This window comes from Gossypium arboreum, chromosome 4 (genome assembly GCF_025698485.1).
Source record: "Gossypium arboreum isolate Shixiya-1 chromosome 4, ASM2569848v2, whole genome shotgun sequence".
Taxonomy (NCBI): Eukaryota; Viridiplantae; Streptophyta; class Magnoliopsida; order Malvales; family Malvaceae; genus Gossypium; species Gossypium arboreum.
In genome coordinates, this window is record NC_069073.1 from 105864699 (window position 1) to 105883758 (window position 19060).

Genomic DNA, 19060 nt, shown 5'->3' on the forward strand with positions numbered 1-19060 from the left:
TCTCTCAATTGTTGGGCTAGATAATAAAAAGATAGCAAATACTAGTACTTTTAGTCATTGTGGATACGATATTTTTGGTCTCACCATAACTATACTACTGTTCGATAGGTGTGCTTGCCTTAGTCGAATTTTTAGTTAGTTTCACGATCACCAGTGCTGGTCATGCTTGCCAGTATATAGAAATAAGTTATCTCATCAAACTCCTTCCAACATTTTCTAGCCTCAGCTTGAGTGGCTGGAGTGTACTTATTATCAAGAACTGTTTTAAGTTTCTCATATCTCAAGACAATAAATAGGTTTTTTTACCATTCCTTACAGTTATTTTTGTTCAATTTATTTTTAGTGAGTATGTTTAGAAAGCGAGTTGATGCCATTTTCGAACTGAAAATAAAATATTAATATATATATATTAATCTTTGTATTAAGAAAATGTTTGAAAATGTTTTACAACATTACGATATGCATTAAGATGATGCATGTGTCTTACATTAAACCTTGAAAACATTTGTAAGCAGTTGAAATGATAATTCCAACACTCATTGAATCAAGCCATCGTGGGGTGATCATGATCAACTAGTAAGAACATGAATTTCCATCCAATTAGCATAAGAACCTAATTTCTTAGACACTCACATATTCTAATAATCGTGTAGCATATGGCCATCTGTCTAAGTTAAGTAGAGCTTCGTACGAAGTTACTTAACTAGAAGATCTTGAGTGTATAACCATTAACTCAACACCTATCATATCATGCACCACAAATGAGTCATTGCAGGAAAATCTCACTAAGCAGCATGCTGTTATCTTTGAAAATAGAACTTCTTGTGATAATACCTATCACGAAGGTCGGTCTAATTATTATACGATCACAAGAGATTTCTACTTACTTTCAGGAAATCTCTTTAGTAAGATCCACATGACAATCATACAGTAGGGTAGTTAAACTTCCACGTCATCATAAGAGACGATTGATGGAGGTCATAAGTCTTATTTAAGGACTTTCTTTCACTCAATATTTTAAAAAACGTACAAGGTTTTTTAATGCCTGATTTTAATCATGAATGATCATATATGCATGACAAGTACATGTGACATTTTCCCTAATTTATATGGCATGCTTATCTCATATATGCATAGACATACATTCGCAGTTATATAATTATCATCATACTTATCTCATAAAATTAAATGACTTTGACCAGTCAAAGTTTCTATGATTCCATCTTAGAAAAATAAAAATTGTAAAATTACAAAATTCACCACAAAGCATACTTAAGGTCTTCAATTCTGTCGTTGCCATCTTTTCACCACCATTTTCGTGTCGTCATCACCATTGCCGAACCACTATCGGCCATTTTCGGTGTGGCTGGATCAGGTTTGCGTTGTCACGATCAGCTTGGATGCGTCTTGGTTTTCAAGTTTCACTAAAATAATAATATAATAAAATAATATCATGCATTCATTCGCATACATTCCCCTAAACATGCATATAATTAAGAGAATGTCACATCTTATCAAATATAATCATACATGAAGAAGAGAGAGAATTTTAGTCTTAGTTTACACTATAAACATAGCACAATCGTAGCTCTGATACCAAATTGTTGAAAAAATCTGGCTTGAAAATGGTTTTCTTGCAACAAAAATAAAAAATTGAAAATCGATCCGATTTGTGATATTTAGAGCAATAAACCTTAGACCAAAATCGTACCTTTGTTTTCGGATAGATGAATCCTTGTCGTTCTTGGTTTTCAACTAAACAATCTTCTCTGTTATTTTCGTACCACGAATTGCTTCGAGTGTGGGCTCAAATGATTTGAATTAGACACAAAACTAGAAATAATTCTCTTTTCTTTAGGGTGAAAACATAATTTCTCTTCTCAAATAGAAACTGGTAGAACCGTTATTCTGGAAAATATATTCAATTTCTAGAGAATAAAAGTCTCTCTATTTTCAGGCAAAATAACAATATCTAAAAGTTATGTGTATATCCCTACTGGTGTAATCTATTTAAAAGGAGAGAAGGTATAACCCTTGTTGAAGTGTAGAAGTTTATTTCAACTAGAAAAATGAAATCTTAGTTCAACTAGGGTTTGTCGTCCCCCTTTGTTACATAAAGGGCTTTTCGGCCTCTTCCATATCGGGTCCAATTACAAGTACTTCATGGCTTTTAACTTAATACTTTATAATTTTTTTCTATTTCCCAAAAATAAACTAATATATTCCAGTTAAATAATTTTCTCAACCAAATTCTAATTTCGTTAAAATCAGGACGATTTTAACGTAAAATAATTATGAGAAAATATATTTAATATTTTGCATATAACGATTCACTATGACCAAATGGTTTATTTTCATTTTCGATCTTCATTTAATTCAAAAACATAAATTCATTTTTAAAATTATTTTTACTTTTTCATTCTTTATTTCTATTTTCATTTAGGAAAAAACCACATTCATTTCTAAATGTTTCCTATTTCTCAATTTCAACATTTATGTTCATTTGGTTCAACATGCAATTCATTTCTAGTTTCAATGAAACTAGTGGAGGGGTCAATTGGACATATGCAATTGAGGCTCAAATGATTTATAATTAAGTTCCAACTTTTCGCCTATTAATTATATACTCATTTAGTAATGAATTCATTCTACTATAGTATCGTGACTAAACTCTCCCCAATGACATACTATAATGAAAACAACTCGATTAGTGTTCGTCCAATGACCTTGTTATAAGTGTGTTACCCTCATAGGATATCCTTAATCTCTTTGGGATAATATTTGTTTTCCCAATATGATTCTAATTTATCTCATAATAATCATTATATCTTCCTTTGTGAAAAGTCAATTACTATCAAATAGTAATCAAGTCATTCATCACAAATATGAACGACCCATGGCGACGTTTACTTTTCATCAACCATGTAATGTCAACGAGAGGATATCATTTACTCATGTCTCGTGCTATGAATTCCACTGTTGTGAATGACACTACATATTGCAAAAGTCGTAACCCAACATACTAGCTTTTGGTTCCTTATCTATTTGAACTCAGGCTTTTACTTACATCAAAGTGTACGAGTCACACATACATAGTTTGTCATCCATTTAGGATTTAGGTATGCCACACTATGAACATCACAAGTGAATAAATCCATAAACGAATTCGGAATCTATTCTTCTTAGGTCCTGTCTGATATACTGCCAGTCCAGTCAGTCATATTTATGTCCCTATCTTCTAGGAGTCATCTGCTCCGATGCCTAAGACAAATCATCTCTATAATTGGACTTGATAGATGGCATATTAATTTTTCAATTTGTTTGCTCATTTCTGGTCACTAAAGACATATTTAGGTTCGTCTACTAATATAAATTATCTTTCTGTATTACGATCTGACCACATTATATCGCTTAGTATTAGTTTAAACATTAGTCAACCAATGAACAACATTTGCTTCTATTTTACTTTGCATGCAAAAACCATAAAAGGACAATTATACAAAGTATATTAATGTAATCAATGAATTTTTTTTATTAATCAATTTGTTTGAAAAAAATTACAAGTTTACAAACAAATATACTATACTCAGGGCACCAAATCCAACAATGAGTTGCATTCATAGTTGCCCTTGAACACCTTCAGAGTCACAAGGTTTAGTCTCACTATCCAAGGATGCTTCAACATTAGTATCCATTATGATGACAACTTGTACCACAGAAGAATAGTCAATCTTATACAAAAATATCTAGCTCCGATACCATATCAGAAAAGCTACCAGACTTGGAGAAAAGAAACTAAACAAGAAGAGAAAATAGAAATAGAATAGGGTTTATTTCTTTTATTGATAGTGACTCTAATATCTCAAAATGAGACAAGCCATGTATTTATACACCAAGGTTAATAATTGCAAATACTAATCAGTACTAACAACAACCCATACTAACTTTCTCAGCAACTAACTAACAGGAACACAACAGTCATTTTAACTAACTAATAGAAATATAGTTAACTAAGCTAAGATAACTCTACTAAGCTACAAGCTAGAGTACATTACTCTAATATATATATTGCAAAGATCTATATAACATCAACAGTTCAACTAAGTACTTGGGATGTCTTAGGCATATGAACAAATCTTAATATACCTCATCCAGATTTATCATGTAGCCCTTCTAAGAGTCATTAGCTTCCTGAATTAGGTAGTTCTTCATTACTTTCGATCCCGACCCGGTTGATAAAAGCAAAGAGGAACTCTTTGAAGTTGACCTTTCCATTTTTATCCTAATCAATGATGAAGTTCATGAGCTTCATTGGAGCTAGAGAAATGATTATCAATTCAAAGAATATAAACCCAAGGTTATTATTGCTTTGGCAAAGTCACCAGCTCTTTCAACATCGTTGCTATCGCCACCTCCTGCCGGTGCCTATCACAAAATATGGAGAAGTTAATCAAGTTGTTGGCCGAAAATAGAATGTGAATGTTACTTTAAATAAAACATAATGTAATTTATATATATATATATATATATATATTTGAAAATATGTTTAGTTAAGTAGTGTTGAGGGTTAAATTTTTAGAATTATGACTAAACTGACATAATATGTAAAAATTAATAGCTAAATTTATTATTATACTAATATTTGGACAGCGACCTTCACCTTTTCATCACATACTTAGTAACACTTAACGGAAATTGACTAAAAAAACAAAAATCAATAACGATTTTTGCCACACAGCTATAATCAATAAAGGTTAACTTTAATATTATTAATTAATTTCAAGTTTCCAACACCTAATAGAGAGATCATGGAAAATTGCACGTACTGTATAAATTATGATCACGCGTTCATAATGAAACAATTTATACCTAAGCTTTGTAGGTTGAAAATATATGCAGCTTGAGACGATTTTAAAAATAATAAAATAAAAAGTAAAGAAGGTAAGAGGATTGTAAACATTGTTAATAGAGATTTAAATTTGTTGAGAGACAAAAGATAAATCAATTTGATTAAATTTGGACGTATTTTAAAACGTATTTTTAGTATTAATCAATAGATTATTGCGTGGTTGAATTAACGATGTAGATGAAATAGTAGTAGATTATAAATATACTTGCAGTCACAACAATCAATCACTATTAAATTGAGAGTTGTAACAAAGATTAAATGGATTATCGGAAGGAAAATGATAAAATGAATACAAATATTATTATTCTACGGGTCTTCGTCTTGGACAGTCAAACTAAAAACCATTTCCAGGATCTATTCTTCTTTCTTCCTTTTTCTATTCCCACTTGATTCACGATCAAGTTTAAAAACATTTGAACCTGCCAATGGCATCTTGAAGACTGAGAGATCGACTTGGCAATCATTGATCATGTCAATCCTGTCCGTCAACAAAACGGTCACAGGACTTGGAGGGTAGTAATGGGAGCACTGCTCTGAAACTTTCATGTTGTAGAATGGATGAACCAGCCATGCTTTCATTATCCTACGACATTCCATAATATCATCCTGCCCCACTTGGGATATTTTAGTTATAATATTAATGGAACAGTAGTAAACTAATATATATATATCAAGATAAGGAAACCTGGCATTTTAATATTTTTACCTCGTGATCTTGGTTTATTAGCTTCAAAATTTTGGTGAGATGGGCATTATATGATGATGGAACTAACTCTTCTAGACTGCACCATAAAGCAGATACTGCAACAACGCTAGGTGGATATGGCACCAACTCGAAATCTGCACCATGACAATTACACAAGTTACAACAACCAAGGTTCATTCGATTTACTTTGATTTCAATCTCTTCTTGAAAATATATATATGCGTATTACCCAATATAGCTTTGACAAGTGTCCTATTAACTTGGTTGATTAACTCCTTGTGAAGGTTATAATTGATATCACAGATATAATTTGATGTAATCAGCTCTATATAGGAATAGGATGTTGTAGAACCAAGACGCCATTTTAAAGCCTGTAACACCATCAGTTCCATCTGCTGGATTGTGCTCGGTTGAAAACAATGCTCCAAGTCTTCCATCTTCAATCAAAACATTAACTTCCAACTGGTTAGTATCAAATTTTTTGAGAAACATTGATACATATATGATTCAGTAGTTTTTGTCGTCATCAGACAAAATTAATTGCATTCACCTGAAGTTCATCCAAGGAAGGGAGGGAAGTCTCGTTGAACTTGGCGGCAATGGATAAACATGCAACGGATAGCAACTCCATCATCCAATGCTTCCATCCCTGAATTATGCATGTTACGAATAAAAAAGTAGATGATTTAATTCTTAAAACTACAAATTGTAGTTGAGACTTGAAAGATAAAATGGCAAGCTATCAGAAGAAGGAAAAAGAAAAATCCACAATTTAAATGTTCCTTACATGGCACTGACTCATTGATAGGAAACGATCTAGGTAATTTACCGCATTGAAAACGGTTCCAATAGACAGATTTAACCGAGTACAAGTCTGAAAGAAAAACATCAAATGAGAGAAAACAGACCGAAATTTATTATAAAACCATTTCGTATTAGCGGCCATCTAAGAGAAAATGTAAGGACATTGATGAGGAAAGAAATTGAACCTTAATAAGCCACTGAACCGCTCTAAACCTAGCAAACACCAAATTTTTAGATTGGAGATAATCTAGATATCCAGCTTCAGGCATGTAACTAAGCTCTTTCTTCAGGCATATTACAAGAGCCTGCTCCGAGTCTTCCTTTGTCGTATAAAATAAATCTGCATAGCCATAGCCCTTCCAAATGTAATGTTCACTTTCATGGCTGAGGTCTGGAGTTCCAGGACTCGAAAGCCAAACCTCATCACAAAGCAAATTCTCCATTGCAATTCTGCTTTCTGATTTCGAGAAAGAACTCATATAGAAAGGTACGTAGAAGTTTAAAAATTTTCAATGATAATGTCACATAGGAGATGGTCTGACATGATAGTCACCTTGTACTGTACGTTCAACTTTGGTACAACGAAAGAGAAAGCAACAGAAACGACATAGCCTGAGAGGGTTAAGTAATGGGTTTAGCCGTATAGAGCAGTTATAATTATCAAGTTTTTTTTCCCAAGGGGTAGTGGGGTAGTTGGATGGGGAAATGGGGGAGTGATAGAAGACATAAAAGGGGGGAGACCTCCCTCATGAAGTGGGGTAAATGCGGTTGCGATATTTGGTTTTTTGACTGTGCAGTAACCAATTGCGTGAACGCACGAGGATGGTTGAGCTGGTTTCATAAATGTGCAGCCCCTCAACGTTGGAAAAGAAACCCTCGATTTTTATTTGGGTAAACTAGCCAGGAATTCACTTAGCTTTCATAAGTTTTCTTTGGTATTGAAAAATAAAAATTTTATTTTAAGCATTGTTGTTAAAAATTATATTTATTTTAGGTATTTTTATTAAAAATAATTTTGATTTTAATTATATGTCGTTGATTTTTATTTTTACATGGAATTGAGTTATTTAGATGCATTAACTTAAATTCAAGTAAAAACTCAAGTTTTCTCCTTTAAAAATCGAGGTAATTAACCGAAATTCAAATTTTTCCTTGTTACTCAAAAACTAAATTTAGAATGAAAATGAAAATAGAATAATTTTTCCTATAAATATCTTGTAAAACCCCAAAAGTTTTCCTTTTATTAAAAAATTAAAATTAATTCTAAAAATAAAGTGAATTAAATTAAGAAAATGGTTTTCCTTAAAATACCCAATTTTTCCTATAAAAATCTAAGCAATTACTATAAAATTTCAAGTTTTCCCTTAATTTAAAAAAAAAGAAAAGAATAAAGGAAATTAAAATATAAAATTAATTTTCCATTTAAAATTAGGTTTTCATTGTAAAACCCATGTTTTTTCTTATAAATCCTAGGTATTTTGTCTTATACTAAAAAATTGTCTTATACTAAAAAAACTAAAATTAATTATAAAAGAAAAATAAAATAAGTAGTTAAAACAAAAACTTATTAAAACTGAATAACTAAAATGAATGTATAATAATATTAAATTAACGGTGAGTGACCAAAATAGAAACGGTTTTTAATGAAAGTGTCTTAAATGAAAATGATTTTTAACAAAAATGCCTAAAATGAAAACTTGTGAAAGTTGAGTGACCAACTATCAAATTTACCTTTTTTATTATAATCAGATAGTTTGAGGCTGTAAGGAGAGGTGTAGGTGGGGCTCGCTTCACGTTGGGTTCGTCAGTTGTGCGTGGGGCCTCGTTTTCAACTCAATGGATCATAAGGCCGCAGTAACTGCTCATTGTGCAGCCAACTAATCAGGGCAGAAACTGACTATTTTTATGCCATGGAACAGCAAAAATATCTGCCCATGCGTACTGAAAATTTATATACCATTTTATCCATCCTGATTTATTCCCCTCTTTTATTCTTTTTCTCTTACTGGGCTAACAAAATTTCGGAGGACTATTAGGTTAGTGCTCTTTAAAGTTATTTGACTATAAGCTATGGTTTTGATAATAAAAGTCAGATGAGATTAACAAAGTTTGATTACACACCCTATTGTTTACCAGCAACTTCCAAGCATTCAACGATATAGAACTCATGAAAGAGAACACATACAGCTCAATTCGATAATAGTTAATGAACATCCGGAAAATTACATTCAGCTGAAAAAGATAATGAAAAGATATCAATTCTTACATTCTAGATGATCACTACATTAAGGTCTCTCTCTTGTTCCAACATCACAAGGATGGCATATGGAACTGTTTGAGAAATCAGATTTCCCAGATAATATTGGAATCAACATCCTACATTCTTATTTACTGCAGTTCATATGATGAAAAACTGTATCCTGATCTTCCTTCATTTGTGGATTTCAGCTCAAGCTTCTGAAATGGACTGCAAATTCATAGAGGAGAATTTGGCCAAACAATTGAGCACAAAAGAGAAAGGGGAGATGGCAAGAGCATTGAACATTGGGTTACGAAGCAAAGAGGTATGGTATAATCTAGTTTATTCAGTATTCTGGTCTTCCACCAGAAGAGATCAAGCATTTTTCAAGTATTTGCTCAAATTAGATCATTAACAGAATTATGGAATACCATGAAGAAATACAGATACCTGCTATTAGGATCGTAATAGAAGCCGCTGATAGAACCATCGCTGCAAGAGAAGCAAACATAGTAAAATCCGGCTATGGTTAGCCCACAGTCTGTCCCAACATTTACGAAGTATTGCTCTTTCCATCTCTGAACCAGGAAAATAAAAGCAACAGAAGAGTTACAAATCATCAGTCAATTTAAGTAATTCTTCAAATTAGTGAAAATAAATGAGACTGAATTACCATAAATATGTATGGGTAATTACTCAGGTCCAAAGATTTCCCACCATCAACCTCTACTTGACTCTGAAAAGAAAAAGGGCCAGCTAAGTGAGCACAGTTCTGCATATAGGTTACAAGCTCTAACTCCTTACCAGTAGTGGTGAAAAAGATGGAAACTTTGTCCAATGCCTTTTATCATCCTCAGGCCTGTTAAAAAGGAGGAAATGAATTACGTCAATCTTCCAACTTTCCATGGAAAGAATTGCTTATCATCAATTTTATGGAAAACAGCTCCATTGTTGAAAAGAAAGAAAAAAAGAGAACGACAGAAAGAAACATACGATGCTTCCCACTTGCCAGTATAGAAAGTATAATTCTTTGTATCTACAATCTCCCCTTCCCAAAAGGTTACCACCTGAGAAACATTAAAAAGAAAAACAGCAAGGACACAAGAGGTAAGATCAAAAGTCCCGCAGTTCAACTAGATTTCCCATGTTGGTTGAAGTCAACAAGAACGCATTTAGGAAACAATTGCAGAAGTGATAACAACCGCTTACAATCTGAAAAGAAAAATGCATAATATCTCTTTATTACCATCTATCAATTTTGATTTTTTTTTTTTGTATTAAATAAGTAAAATCCTATGCGTTAGTGTCTCTTATGTATATCATAAAGATAACTATCTAATACAAGAGGTTAAGAAGGGGATAGTTTTGGCAGGTAAAATCCACGAAGAAATGGAAATGAAGATGTTGGAAGGAATATAATCAACCAAATTATAAGACAGTGTCCATGTCAAAGTTAAAATCTTTCTGCTTTGGATGGTAGAAGATTCATCAAACATTGTAAAATCAAATGACCATTACACTAAGAAACTTAAAGAGGAAGCCTCCCAGCAAACATTTCAAAACCTATCCAGATGGTTAAAGCATTCAACTTACTGGTGTATCGGCCATAGGAACATTTAGAGCTTCCATAGTCCCACAAAGATACCCATGTTCGAGATCACATCCTTGTATTCGAACATTAACTCGCCAAGCTTCCTCTTTTTGTAAACTAGAGACATTTTGTGTGCCAGAAAATGTCTGCAAATAAAACTGTGTTATTATACAATCAACTAAAGGATAACATATAGAAAGTTTCACCCAATTGCAGTAAACTAACCCAAATCAACTAAAAAAACCTATTCAGAAACTAAAATCAAACACCTATAACAACGAATTATCAAAGGATACATAAGGTTGTTAAGGAATACAATTAAAAGTTAAAAATCCCAAGAAATAAGAAAGGGGGAAATTTCATTGACCTGTCCAACACTCAAAAGTGTACAAGCTGGAGGTGAAGTATCTCCGGAATTTGTACCTTCATAATTGAACAAATATATCGAACAGAAAAGCAAAAAGATAGAAACCTTAACTGCCGAAATCAGATTAAACTATATATATAACCCTTAAAAAGGGGACTTAGAGAAAAAAGGAAAAACCTGAAACTTGAGAAGGTGTAGAGCTCTCCGTGACTCTCACTGGCATTGTTTAGGATTTTCGTCGAGTTAATAATATTCGGGAATTAAATCGATCATCGGCAGCTAGAAGGAGAAGCTAAAGTTTATAAAGATCCGAGTAGAAAACGGGTTTATCCGTTTATAAAAATCCGGCACGCGCATTATATTTTTGCTCCAACTTTATTTAGTTCTTTAATTCAAATCTTGAATTTTGCTTTGCTTAATTCTTTTTTTTTATTTTTAACGCTTAATTCTTTTTTTATTTTTAACAATATACATATAGATTTTGATCATATTTATTTTTTATAACACAATACCTAAAACTAAAACACAAAATAGGAGGATAATGCACTTCAGCACACTCAAATTCATGTTTTCTTACATTAACAACAATATCTATATCAATCGAACTTATACTCAATCGACACTTTGCTTAATATTTTCATTGGCATAAATGAACAACAAAAAATATTTTCATTGGCACAAAGGATAAGAAACCAAATGAACTCTCTTATGAACTTTTTTTTAATCGAAACACAAATATGAGAAAATGTGTTGATGTAATTTTACTATATTTAAGAGATTTATCGTGTTAGTATCACCTATGTCCTAAATCAATTGTGCAATTGTGAAAACTCTTAATTTTATAAAATAATAAAAACTATTGAAGATATTTTTGTCATTTCAAATTATATAAAATTTAAAAAATGTGCTTGATGGAATTCAAACCTAAAACACTATAATTTTCAATGTCTTAACCATTTCAATTAAAGCTCTATTTGATCCTTAAATCAATTTTTTATAAAGAAATTTGTTATATAATTTTTTTCACCCACATCTTGGTATGCAATAATCTAGACGAAATTAAAAGTTTTAAGAGCTTGGAACCATGGTTGACTTTCGAGCTTTGTCTAATTCACTTATTTTGTTACCCAATGTCTTATTTGATGTTCTTTAGTTATTGTAAGATTGATGAACGACATTTTCATCCATTGAATATATGAGAAACTTAGTAGTTGCATCTAATGTACTTTGGTGTGTTTCCTCTCTAATATGCGAATGAACAATTTATCTCCATTCCAAATTGTGCATCCATTTATTATATTGTGCAATAATTTTGGCAATTTCATTCTCATTATTTGTAGCTTTGTTGTAAGGAGGTTCCTTAAAGAAAAGGAGGTTGTCTCTTATCATGTTATTTCTTTGTTGGAATTTTCAAGTAGAAAGATAATTCCAAAGAGTTCATGGTATTGTTTCCATTCAATAATCAGGTTGTGAACTACCCTAACAAAAGTCTCATTTAAGTTTTCTAACATCTTCTTTCTACTTGTTTTTCAATTGAACTATTTTGGAAAGCACTCACAAAGTGTTGATAGATGTATTTTTCTTATCGAATTGTTGCCATAACATTGGTTTGCGTCTTTTCAAAGAAGTTTTGTTATGTTGAAGCGATTTGACCACAAGGTGCAGGCAATGTATTTGATGTATAGGTATTGATTCAAGTTTATTATATTATTATTTATACAAATGCACTTCAATAACCATATTTTTTTACTGAAGAGATTCTTAAATTGTGACTTCACAGACTACTCTTGCGATACAACAAACAATAAAGAGATGGCCCTTTGGTTCTTCTACATCATTGCACGATAGGAAATCCATCTCGCTAGTGTTAATTCTTTTCTAAATTCCCTCTTCACAAGGTAGACAATTGTTATTAATTTTTTAGAAAAGGATCACAATTTTAAAAGGTAGTTTTAGAGTCCACAATCTATCCCACAATTTCCTATTTCCATTTACTTATTATTTTACCTATCGTCCTCTAGATTTACATAAAAGTTGTAGGTTGGTATTATCATAAAACAACCATTAAAGGAATGTTTCTAGATCACTTGATAATTATCCTTAAAAGAGAGAATTTTCTTACAACCCAATGGAGTTAACATCTAGATCTTGAAAACCTTTTAATTTGATGGAATGAATACATGGCCTTTCCTATTCTTTATGATGTGAAACATCATCTTACAAAATAAAGCCTTTCAAGAGAAGTTCTATACCAATTAGTGTACTCTTTGAACTCCTTAAGTAACTTTTCTTACATGTTGCTTCCATGAATTTCTCATCATGACAATATCTCTTTTACTAAGGTGTCAGAGATGAGCCAATTGTCATTTTTGACAACTCATCATGCCTACTTAACAAGCATGGCTCTATTCAAGCTTTATGGATTTTTGGAACCCAAACCTTCATTGATTTATTGATGAAAATTGTTCCAATTTGTAAGTGCAACATACACCCCTTCTCTTTATGTCCCCATAAAAAATTCTTAATGATTTGACCAACTTTGGAACATATCTTTAGGGGCTTGGAAGCAAGATATGTTAGTACAAATTTTTGGTGAGGAAAATATTGAACACACGAATGAAACTCGAACATAAAAAGAAGAAATAGGATAAGGCTTCAAGGTGTGTATCAAGCCACTATCATTAAGGTTATATTCGCCCCCACCTATCTTCAGTGTGCAAAAGAGTTTCAAGCAAATTAACCTCGAGGATACAATGAAGCCAATGACTATTTGTGTTTTGCACTGACGAGTATAGTCCACTAAGAACTGAGCAATGTATAACAAAAAACTCAAATTCTACAAAAGATTTCTGCAGTAATATTTTATAGAATAATCTAATATTATTAGAAAATGGAGGAAGGAAAGAAAGAATTTTAGAATTTGTTGTTGTGTTTTCTAAATGAAATCTCATTCTTATTTATAGGAATTTTCATAGCTCTTCATAGAGACTTCTTTTAATAGGTGTCTTTCTAAATAATAATGTCTTTAAAATAAACACATAATTATTCATTTAATATTATAACTATTCAAATAATATTGTTTGAATAGTTATAATTCTTTTCAAAAATCAAATAATATAACTTTTGACTAATAACCAAAAGATTTATCTTTTGATTAATTACACCCATTCATTTATAGTTATTAGAATACTATAAATATTTGAAAATGTTCCTACAATCTCCCTTATTTTCAAAATATTTTAGATTTTGATATTCTTGGAAATCAATTTGCATAAATGAAGGTGTCTTACGATTGAACCTTCACTTAGTGAAAATATGTTAAAGTTAATCGAAATTGCATGGTAGACTAAACTTTGAACCAACTATTCCATTTGATTAACCGAACACATGTCATACAATGATTTTAACATTGGTCAATGCATAGTATCTAGGGACACTATTATGGCCATGTGTTTGTGTCCTCTTCTCATGAGTGCTGTTAGAGCCAAGTCCTTAAGCTCCTAGAAGCGGCCACACTTCCACTCACATAGGTAGATCCCATCAAGAGTGTTCTCGTAATTATAACACTCTAACATGTTTATGTTATAGGTCCATTAAGGGAACATTACTCATCATTCCCTTATCATTATGGGTACCTAGCACTTTAATCTTAGGATGGATTTATTTATAGTGCTAACAGTCACATACTAATGGTGTACTTTGTCTCATTGAACTCAAGACTTAACATTATGCTAAGCGTTGAGTCGAGTTTCCATCATGGGTGACTCTAATTAATGGGCTTGAGTTTCATCCCTTTTGATGTCCTTTTTACTGCATCTCTAGCAAGACTTTTTGTTAAAGAATCTGTCAAATTTTCACTTGACCTCACATAATTAATAGTGATCACTCCATCAGAAATTCATTGCCGGACATAGCTATGTCTTAATCCAATGTGTCTAGACTTTCCATTATATACTTGGCTATATGCCTTTGTTAGAGTAGCCTCACTATCACAATGAATAGAAATAGGTGAAATTGGTTTAGGCCATAAAGGTACATCATAAAACAAATTTCTTAACCATTCTGATTCTTTAGATGTAGTGACTAATACAATAAATTCTGCTGCCATGGTGGAATCAGTAATACATGCTTGTTTCTTGGAACCTCAAGAAATGGCTCCTCCACCAAGAATGAAGATCCATCTACTAGTAGATGCATGATCTTCCAAACTTGTAATCCAATTAGCATCCGAATACCCTTCTAAAGTTTGAGAATATCCATTATAACACAATCCATAGTTAATATTTTTCTTTAAGTACCTAAGTACTCTATTCAAAGCTTGCCAATGCAAACTACTTGGGTTACTTGTGTACTTATTCAATTTCCCAACAACATATGCAATATGTAACAGCCCGGTTTAGACCCTAGTCAGAACAGTGGTTTCAGAACCACAAATCTGAGGTCAGAAAATTATTTTAATATTATTTTTGGTAATTACATCATATTATTTGATATGAGTGAAAATTTTGTGATTTAATTTTAACGTTTGTGTGTTCGATTTGTTAAAAAGGACTTAATCGCGTAAATTGTAAAAGTGGCATTCCATATGTTAAAAGTGCTTAAGTGTTATGGCTTTTATAATCAAAGGTTCTTATGATGATATTAAACCATTTGAATGATGGATGGACATAAATGGGCTTGTATTAAGTGATTTTTATATGGTTTAATAAAGGGTAAAATTGGTATTTGATTATTAATGTTATATTAAATAAAACAAAGTCATTATATGCTTAAATTATCATCACTATCATCAAAAATCAAAGGAAAAGAAAATATAAAATTTCATTTAGGGTTTGGCTATGGTTGAGCTTGATTGAGGTATGTATTTTGCTCGGTTTTTGATGATTTCTATGTTTTTGTGATTGTTGCTTTGTGTTCTATTAGGCCCATGCCTCAAGTTTAGAATTTAATGATGATTTTGAGTTATGCCATTGTTGATTTTGTGATCTTTGTAATATTAATTAATGAAATATGGAAGCTTGATGATAGATAAATATGTTTTGTATTGGGATTTTTGATGAATTTGAGTATTTTGGTCTAATTTGTAAAGATGAGAAATTGAGGGGTTAAAATATGAAATAAATGAAATATGTGGGCTTATATGAGCTAAGGGAAAATTTGGCTAAGCATGTGTATATAGAAAATTTGTATATTTTGTGATTTTTGTGATTAAGAACTAAAGTTTTAGAATATGAAAATATGAGGACTAATTTGTAAAATGCCCTAAATATGTGTAAATGGATTAAATTGAATGATTTGGTGAATAAAAGAGTTAAATTTGAATGTGTTTAGATCAAGAACCAAAGAAAACAAAATTAGATCAGGGGAAAATGAAAGTAGTTGAATAGCCGTTCGTTTCCGTTCATTCTCGTATGAGGTAAGTCAATATACAAATAAATGTGTCTTAATTGAATTATTACAGCTTATATGTTAACGAATAGTGATGAATGGCTATTTGAGTTGAATATGAGAAATCCGAGAAAGTTCCAATAATGTGAGGACGTCCGAAAAGTCCCGTACGAACCATAGGAATAGTTAGGATACATATGTCATGAAATAGGATTCCGATATGTGATTTCGTGTAAGAACACGTCTGGGACATTAGCATCGATTTGAGATTTACGTGTAAGACCATGTCTAGGACATCAGCATCATATTTGATTTTGTGTCAGACCCTGTCTAGGACAGTGGCATCGACATTTGAATATATGTAAGACCACGTTTGGGACATTGCCATTGTTTGAGCTTTTCGAGCTATCCTCGTATCATATTTGATTCCGTACGATTTAATGGGTATCCCGAGAAATGAATAACTATGTGATTGTATATCCGACTCAGGTATGTATGAACTATATATGGAATTTGGAAATGAAAGGTGAGTATGAATGTAATCTTCTGATATGTGAGCTACATGGAAATGTGATGTACTTATAAGTAAGTGATTATGAACAATTGAGCTAGATGAGAAATATGAACTTGCTATTGTGTTATGGCATGATTCATATGAATGAATTGGTTATAATTTTGATATGTGATAAGTTTATTTGTATATGGCTTACTAAGCTTTGGAAAGCTTACTTTGTGTGTTTTTCAATTATTTTATAGATTATCGAAGCTACCGTGAGCTTGGGGATCATTAAGGATTGTCGTCACACTATCGAACTATATTTTGGTATTTTTAAAGTTGTAAATATTAATGTATGGCATGTATAGGCTAGTAAGTATATGATATAGTTTGTGTTAATATTATAGCCATGAGATTTGGCTTAATTTTGGTTGTAAATGTTGGTATGTTTTAGCCATTTAAGTTGGCTTATGATATGAGCTTGAAAGGTTAATAATGTGATGTATTTGATGTCTTATGTGTGGCCTGTTTATGTGATGTTGAAATGGTTGTGTTTAGATGACATGATATGTGTATGTTTTGGTGAATTTGGCTGCCTATAAGTGTATTGGAATGATGCAATTTTGGTTGCTTTGTGTGCTTGAGATTAGGGTGGCAATTTGGCTTTGCAAATGGCCTATTTTTGTCCACATGGGAAGAAACATAAGCGCATGTCTCAACCGTGTGCGACACATGGTTATGTTACACTACTGTGTGTCCTATGGGGTAGTCCTACAATTTAAAGTCAGTCTCGAGCAAGGCCTAGACACATGGGCATGTCTGGTGGCTGTGTGAGGCACACAGCTTTGGCACATGGGCACGTGTGGCCGTTTCGAAAGGTACATGGGCTAGATACATGGGCTAGATATATAGGCGTGTGGTTAGCTGTGTGACCCAAGTTAGTTTCAATCACGACCAAGGCATAGGGCATGTCTTCGACCTTGTGGTACAAGTCAATATGTATGCCTTATTTTCACACGACCTATGGCACGGGCGTGTTTGATAACTGTGTGAGTCACACAGCCTGTTCACACGTGCGTGTGACCTGTGATTGCATAATTTTTCTAAGTGTCTGGAAGCTTTTATATGTGATCGATTTAGTCGCGAACCACTCTTAAGCATGTTTTAAAGTTTCATATAGCCTTGTAAAGGATAATGTGAATGTTTGTGAATAGTTTACGATAATGAATGCATAAATGTATGTGAATGACGTGTAATATTCGGTAATGCCTCGTAACCCTATTTCGGTGACGAATACGAGTTAGTGGTGTTACACAATATCTGGTCTTGTACAAGTTATTATGTACATAAGTCAACCACTTGCATATTTCAATTGATCAATTTTCCTACCAACATTAGATACTAATTTTATTTGAGGATCCATGGGTGTAGATGCTGGTATACAATTGAAAAGATCAAACTTTTTAAGTACCTTTTCAATGCAATGTGATTGTGATAAAGCTATAATGCTTTCATCTTGGGTTATTTTAATCCTAAAAATAACATATGCTACACCCATATCCTTTATAGCAAAGTTGTTTGACAAGAATTTCTTTGTATTTTCTATTTGCTCCAAATTCGTGCCAAAAATTAGCATGTCATCTACATATAAGCAAATTATGACACATTTTCCATTTTCAAATTTACTATATATGCACTTATCGGATTCGTTTTTTTATAGCCATTAACTAAAACAACCTCGTCAAACTTTTGGTGCCATTGTATTGGTGATTGTTTAAGTCCATATAAAGATTTAACAAGCTTACACACCATTTGCTCCTGTCCTGGAACAATAAATCCTTCAGGTTGTTCCATGTACACTTCCTCTTCCAATTCACCATTTAAAAGTGCAGTTTTAACATCCATTTAGTGAGCAACCAAATTATATATAGAGGTAACTGATATTAAGAGTCTAATTGTAGCAATTCTTGCGACTAGAGCATAGGTATCAAAGTAATCAATACCTTGTTTTTGTGTAAAACCTTTGGCTACCAACCTTGCTTTAAATTTATCAATGGTTCCATCGACCTTCATTTTCTTTTGGAAGATCCATTTACAACCTATTGGTTTGGAACCAGGTGGAAGATCAACTAAGATCCAAGTTTGGTTTCCCATTATTGAATCCATCTTATCGTTTATTGCTTTTTTCCAAAAAGTAGAGTCTTAAAATTTCATTGCCTTTTCAAATGTAATTGGATCAGATTTCGTATTATAACTATAAGGTATCTTATTGCATATACTTTCACATTTTCCTTCTACAAGAAACATAATGGAATCTGGTCTAAAATCTTTGACCTTTTTAATCCTCTTACTTCTTAATTCTTGACAATATTCATCATTATTATCAATTTGTTCCAATGGATTCTCATTTTCATTTGAAGAATGAATCAATTGTTGTGGCTATAATTGTCTTGAAATAGATTTAAATCTATTTTCATCAAAAATAGCATATCTTAATTCAATAATAGTATTAACTGAAATTGAATCATTTGGTTCAATTACCATGAGCCTATATGCCTTG

At 32.1% G+C, this 19060-nt stretch overlaps 2 protein-coding genes across 2 annotated transcripts; both read right to left on the minus strand.

Annotated features, from left to right (window-relative positions):
- Positions 1–5263: 5263 nt before the first annotated feature.
- LOC108459295 (putative cyclin-D7-1) lies at positions 5264–7089 on the minus strand. Its single transcript, XM_017758641.2, has 6 exons — positions 6605–7089; positions 6403–6489; positions 6166–6264; positions 5845–6052; positions 5616–5749; positions 5264–5515 (listed from the first exon to the last, which is right to left on the minus strand). The coding sequence occupies exons 1-6, from the start codon at positions 6896–6898 to the stop codon at positions 5264–5266; spliced, it is 1074 nt and encodes a 357-aa protein (XP_017614130.1). The 5' UTR covers positions 6899–7089.
- Positions 7090–8544: 1455 nt separating this feature from the next.
- Positions 8545–10978, minus strand: LOC108459395 (uncharacterized). Its single transcript, XM_017758758.2, has 8 exons — positions 10794–10978; positions 10617–10672; positions 10252–10395; positions 9652–9725; positions 9463–9517; positions 9332–9394; positions 9109–9236; positions 8545–8886 (listed from the first exon to the last, which is right to left on the minus strand). The coding sequence occupies exons 1-8, from the start codon at positions 10837–10839 to the stop codon at positions 8808–8810; spliced, it is 645 nt and encodes a 214-aa protein (XP_017614247.1). The 5' UTR covers positions 10840–10978; the 3' UTR covers positions 8545–8807.
- Between the last annotated feature and the right edge of the window lie 8082 nt (positions 10979–19060).

What these genes read in the sequence shown, in the direction of transcription:
- LOC108459395 (XM_017758758.2), bottom strand. Translation starts at nt 10,839, where the DNA reads ATGCCAGTGAGAGTCACGGAGAGCTCTACACCTTCTCAAGTTTCAG. An exon ending in TACACCTTCTCAAGTTTCAG is followed by an intron (nt 10,673 to 10,793) that starts GTTTTTCCTTTT and finishes TCAATTATGAAG; the next exon opens with GTACAAATTCCGGAGATACT. An exon ending in ACTGGCAAGTGGGAAGCATC is followed by an intron (nt 9,518 to 9,651) that starts GTATGTTTCTTT and finishes CCTTTTTAACAG; the next exon opens with GCCTGAGGATGATAAAAGGC.
- LOC108459295 (XM_017758641.2), bottom strand. Translation starts at nt 6,898, where the DNA reads ATGAGTTCTTTCTCGAAATCAGAAAGCAGAATTGCAATGGAGAATTTG. An exon ending in CGGTTCAGTGGCTTATTAAG is followed by an intron (nt 6,490 to 6,604) that starts GTTCAATTTCTT and finishes TTTTTCTTTCAG; the next exon opens with ACTTGTACTCGGTTAAATCT. An exon ending in TATCAATGAGTCAGTGCCAT is followed by an intron (nt 6,265 to 6,402) that starts GTAAGGAACATT and finishes TGCATAATTCAG; the next exon opens with GGATGGAAGCATTGGATGAT.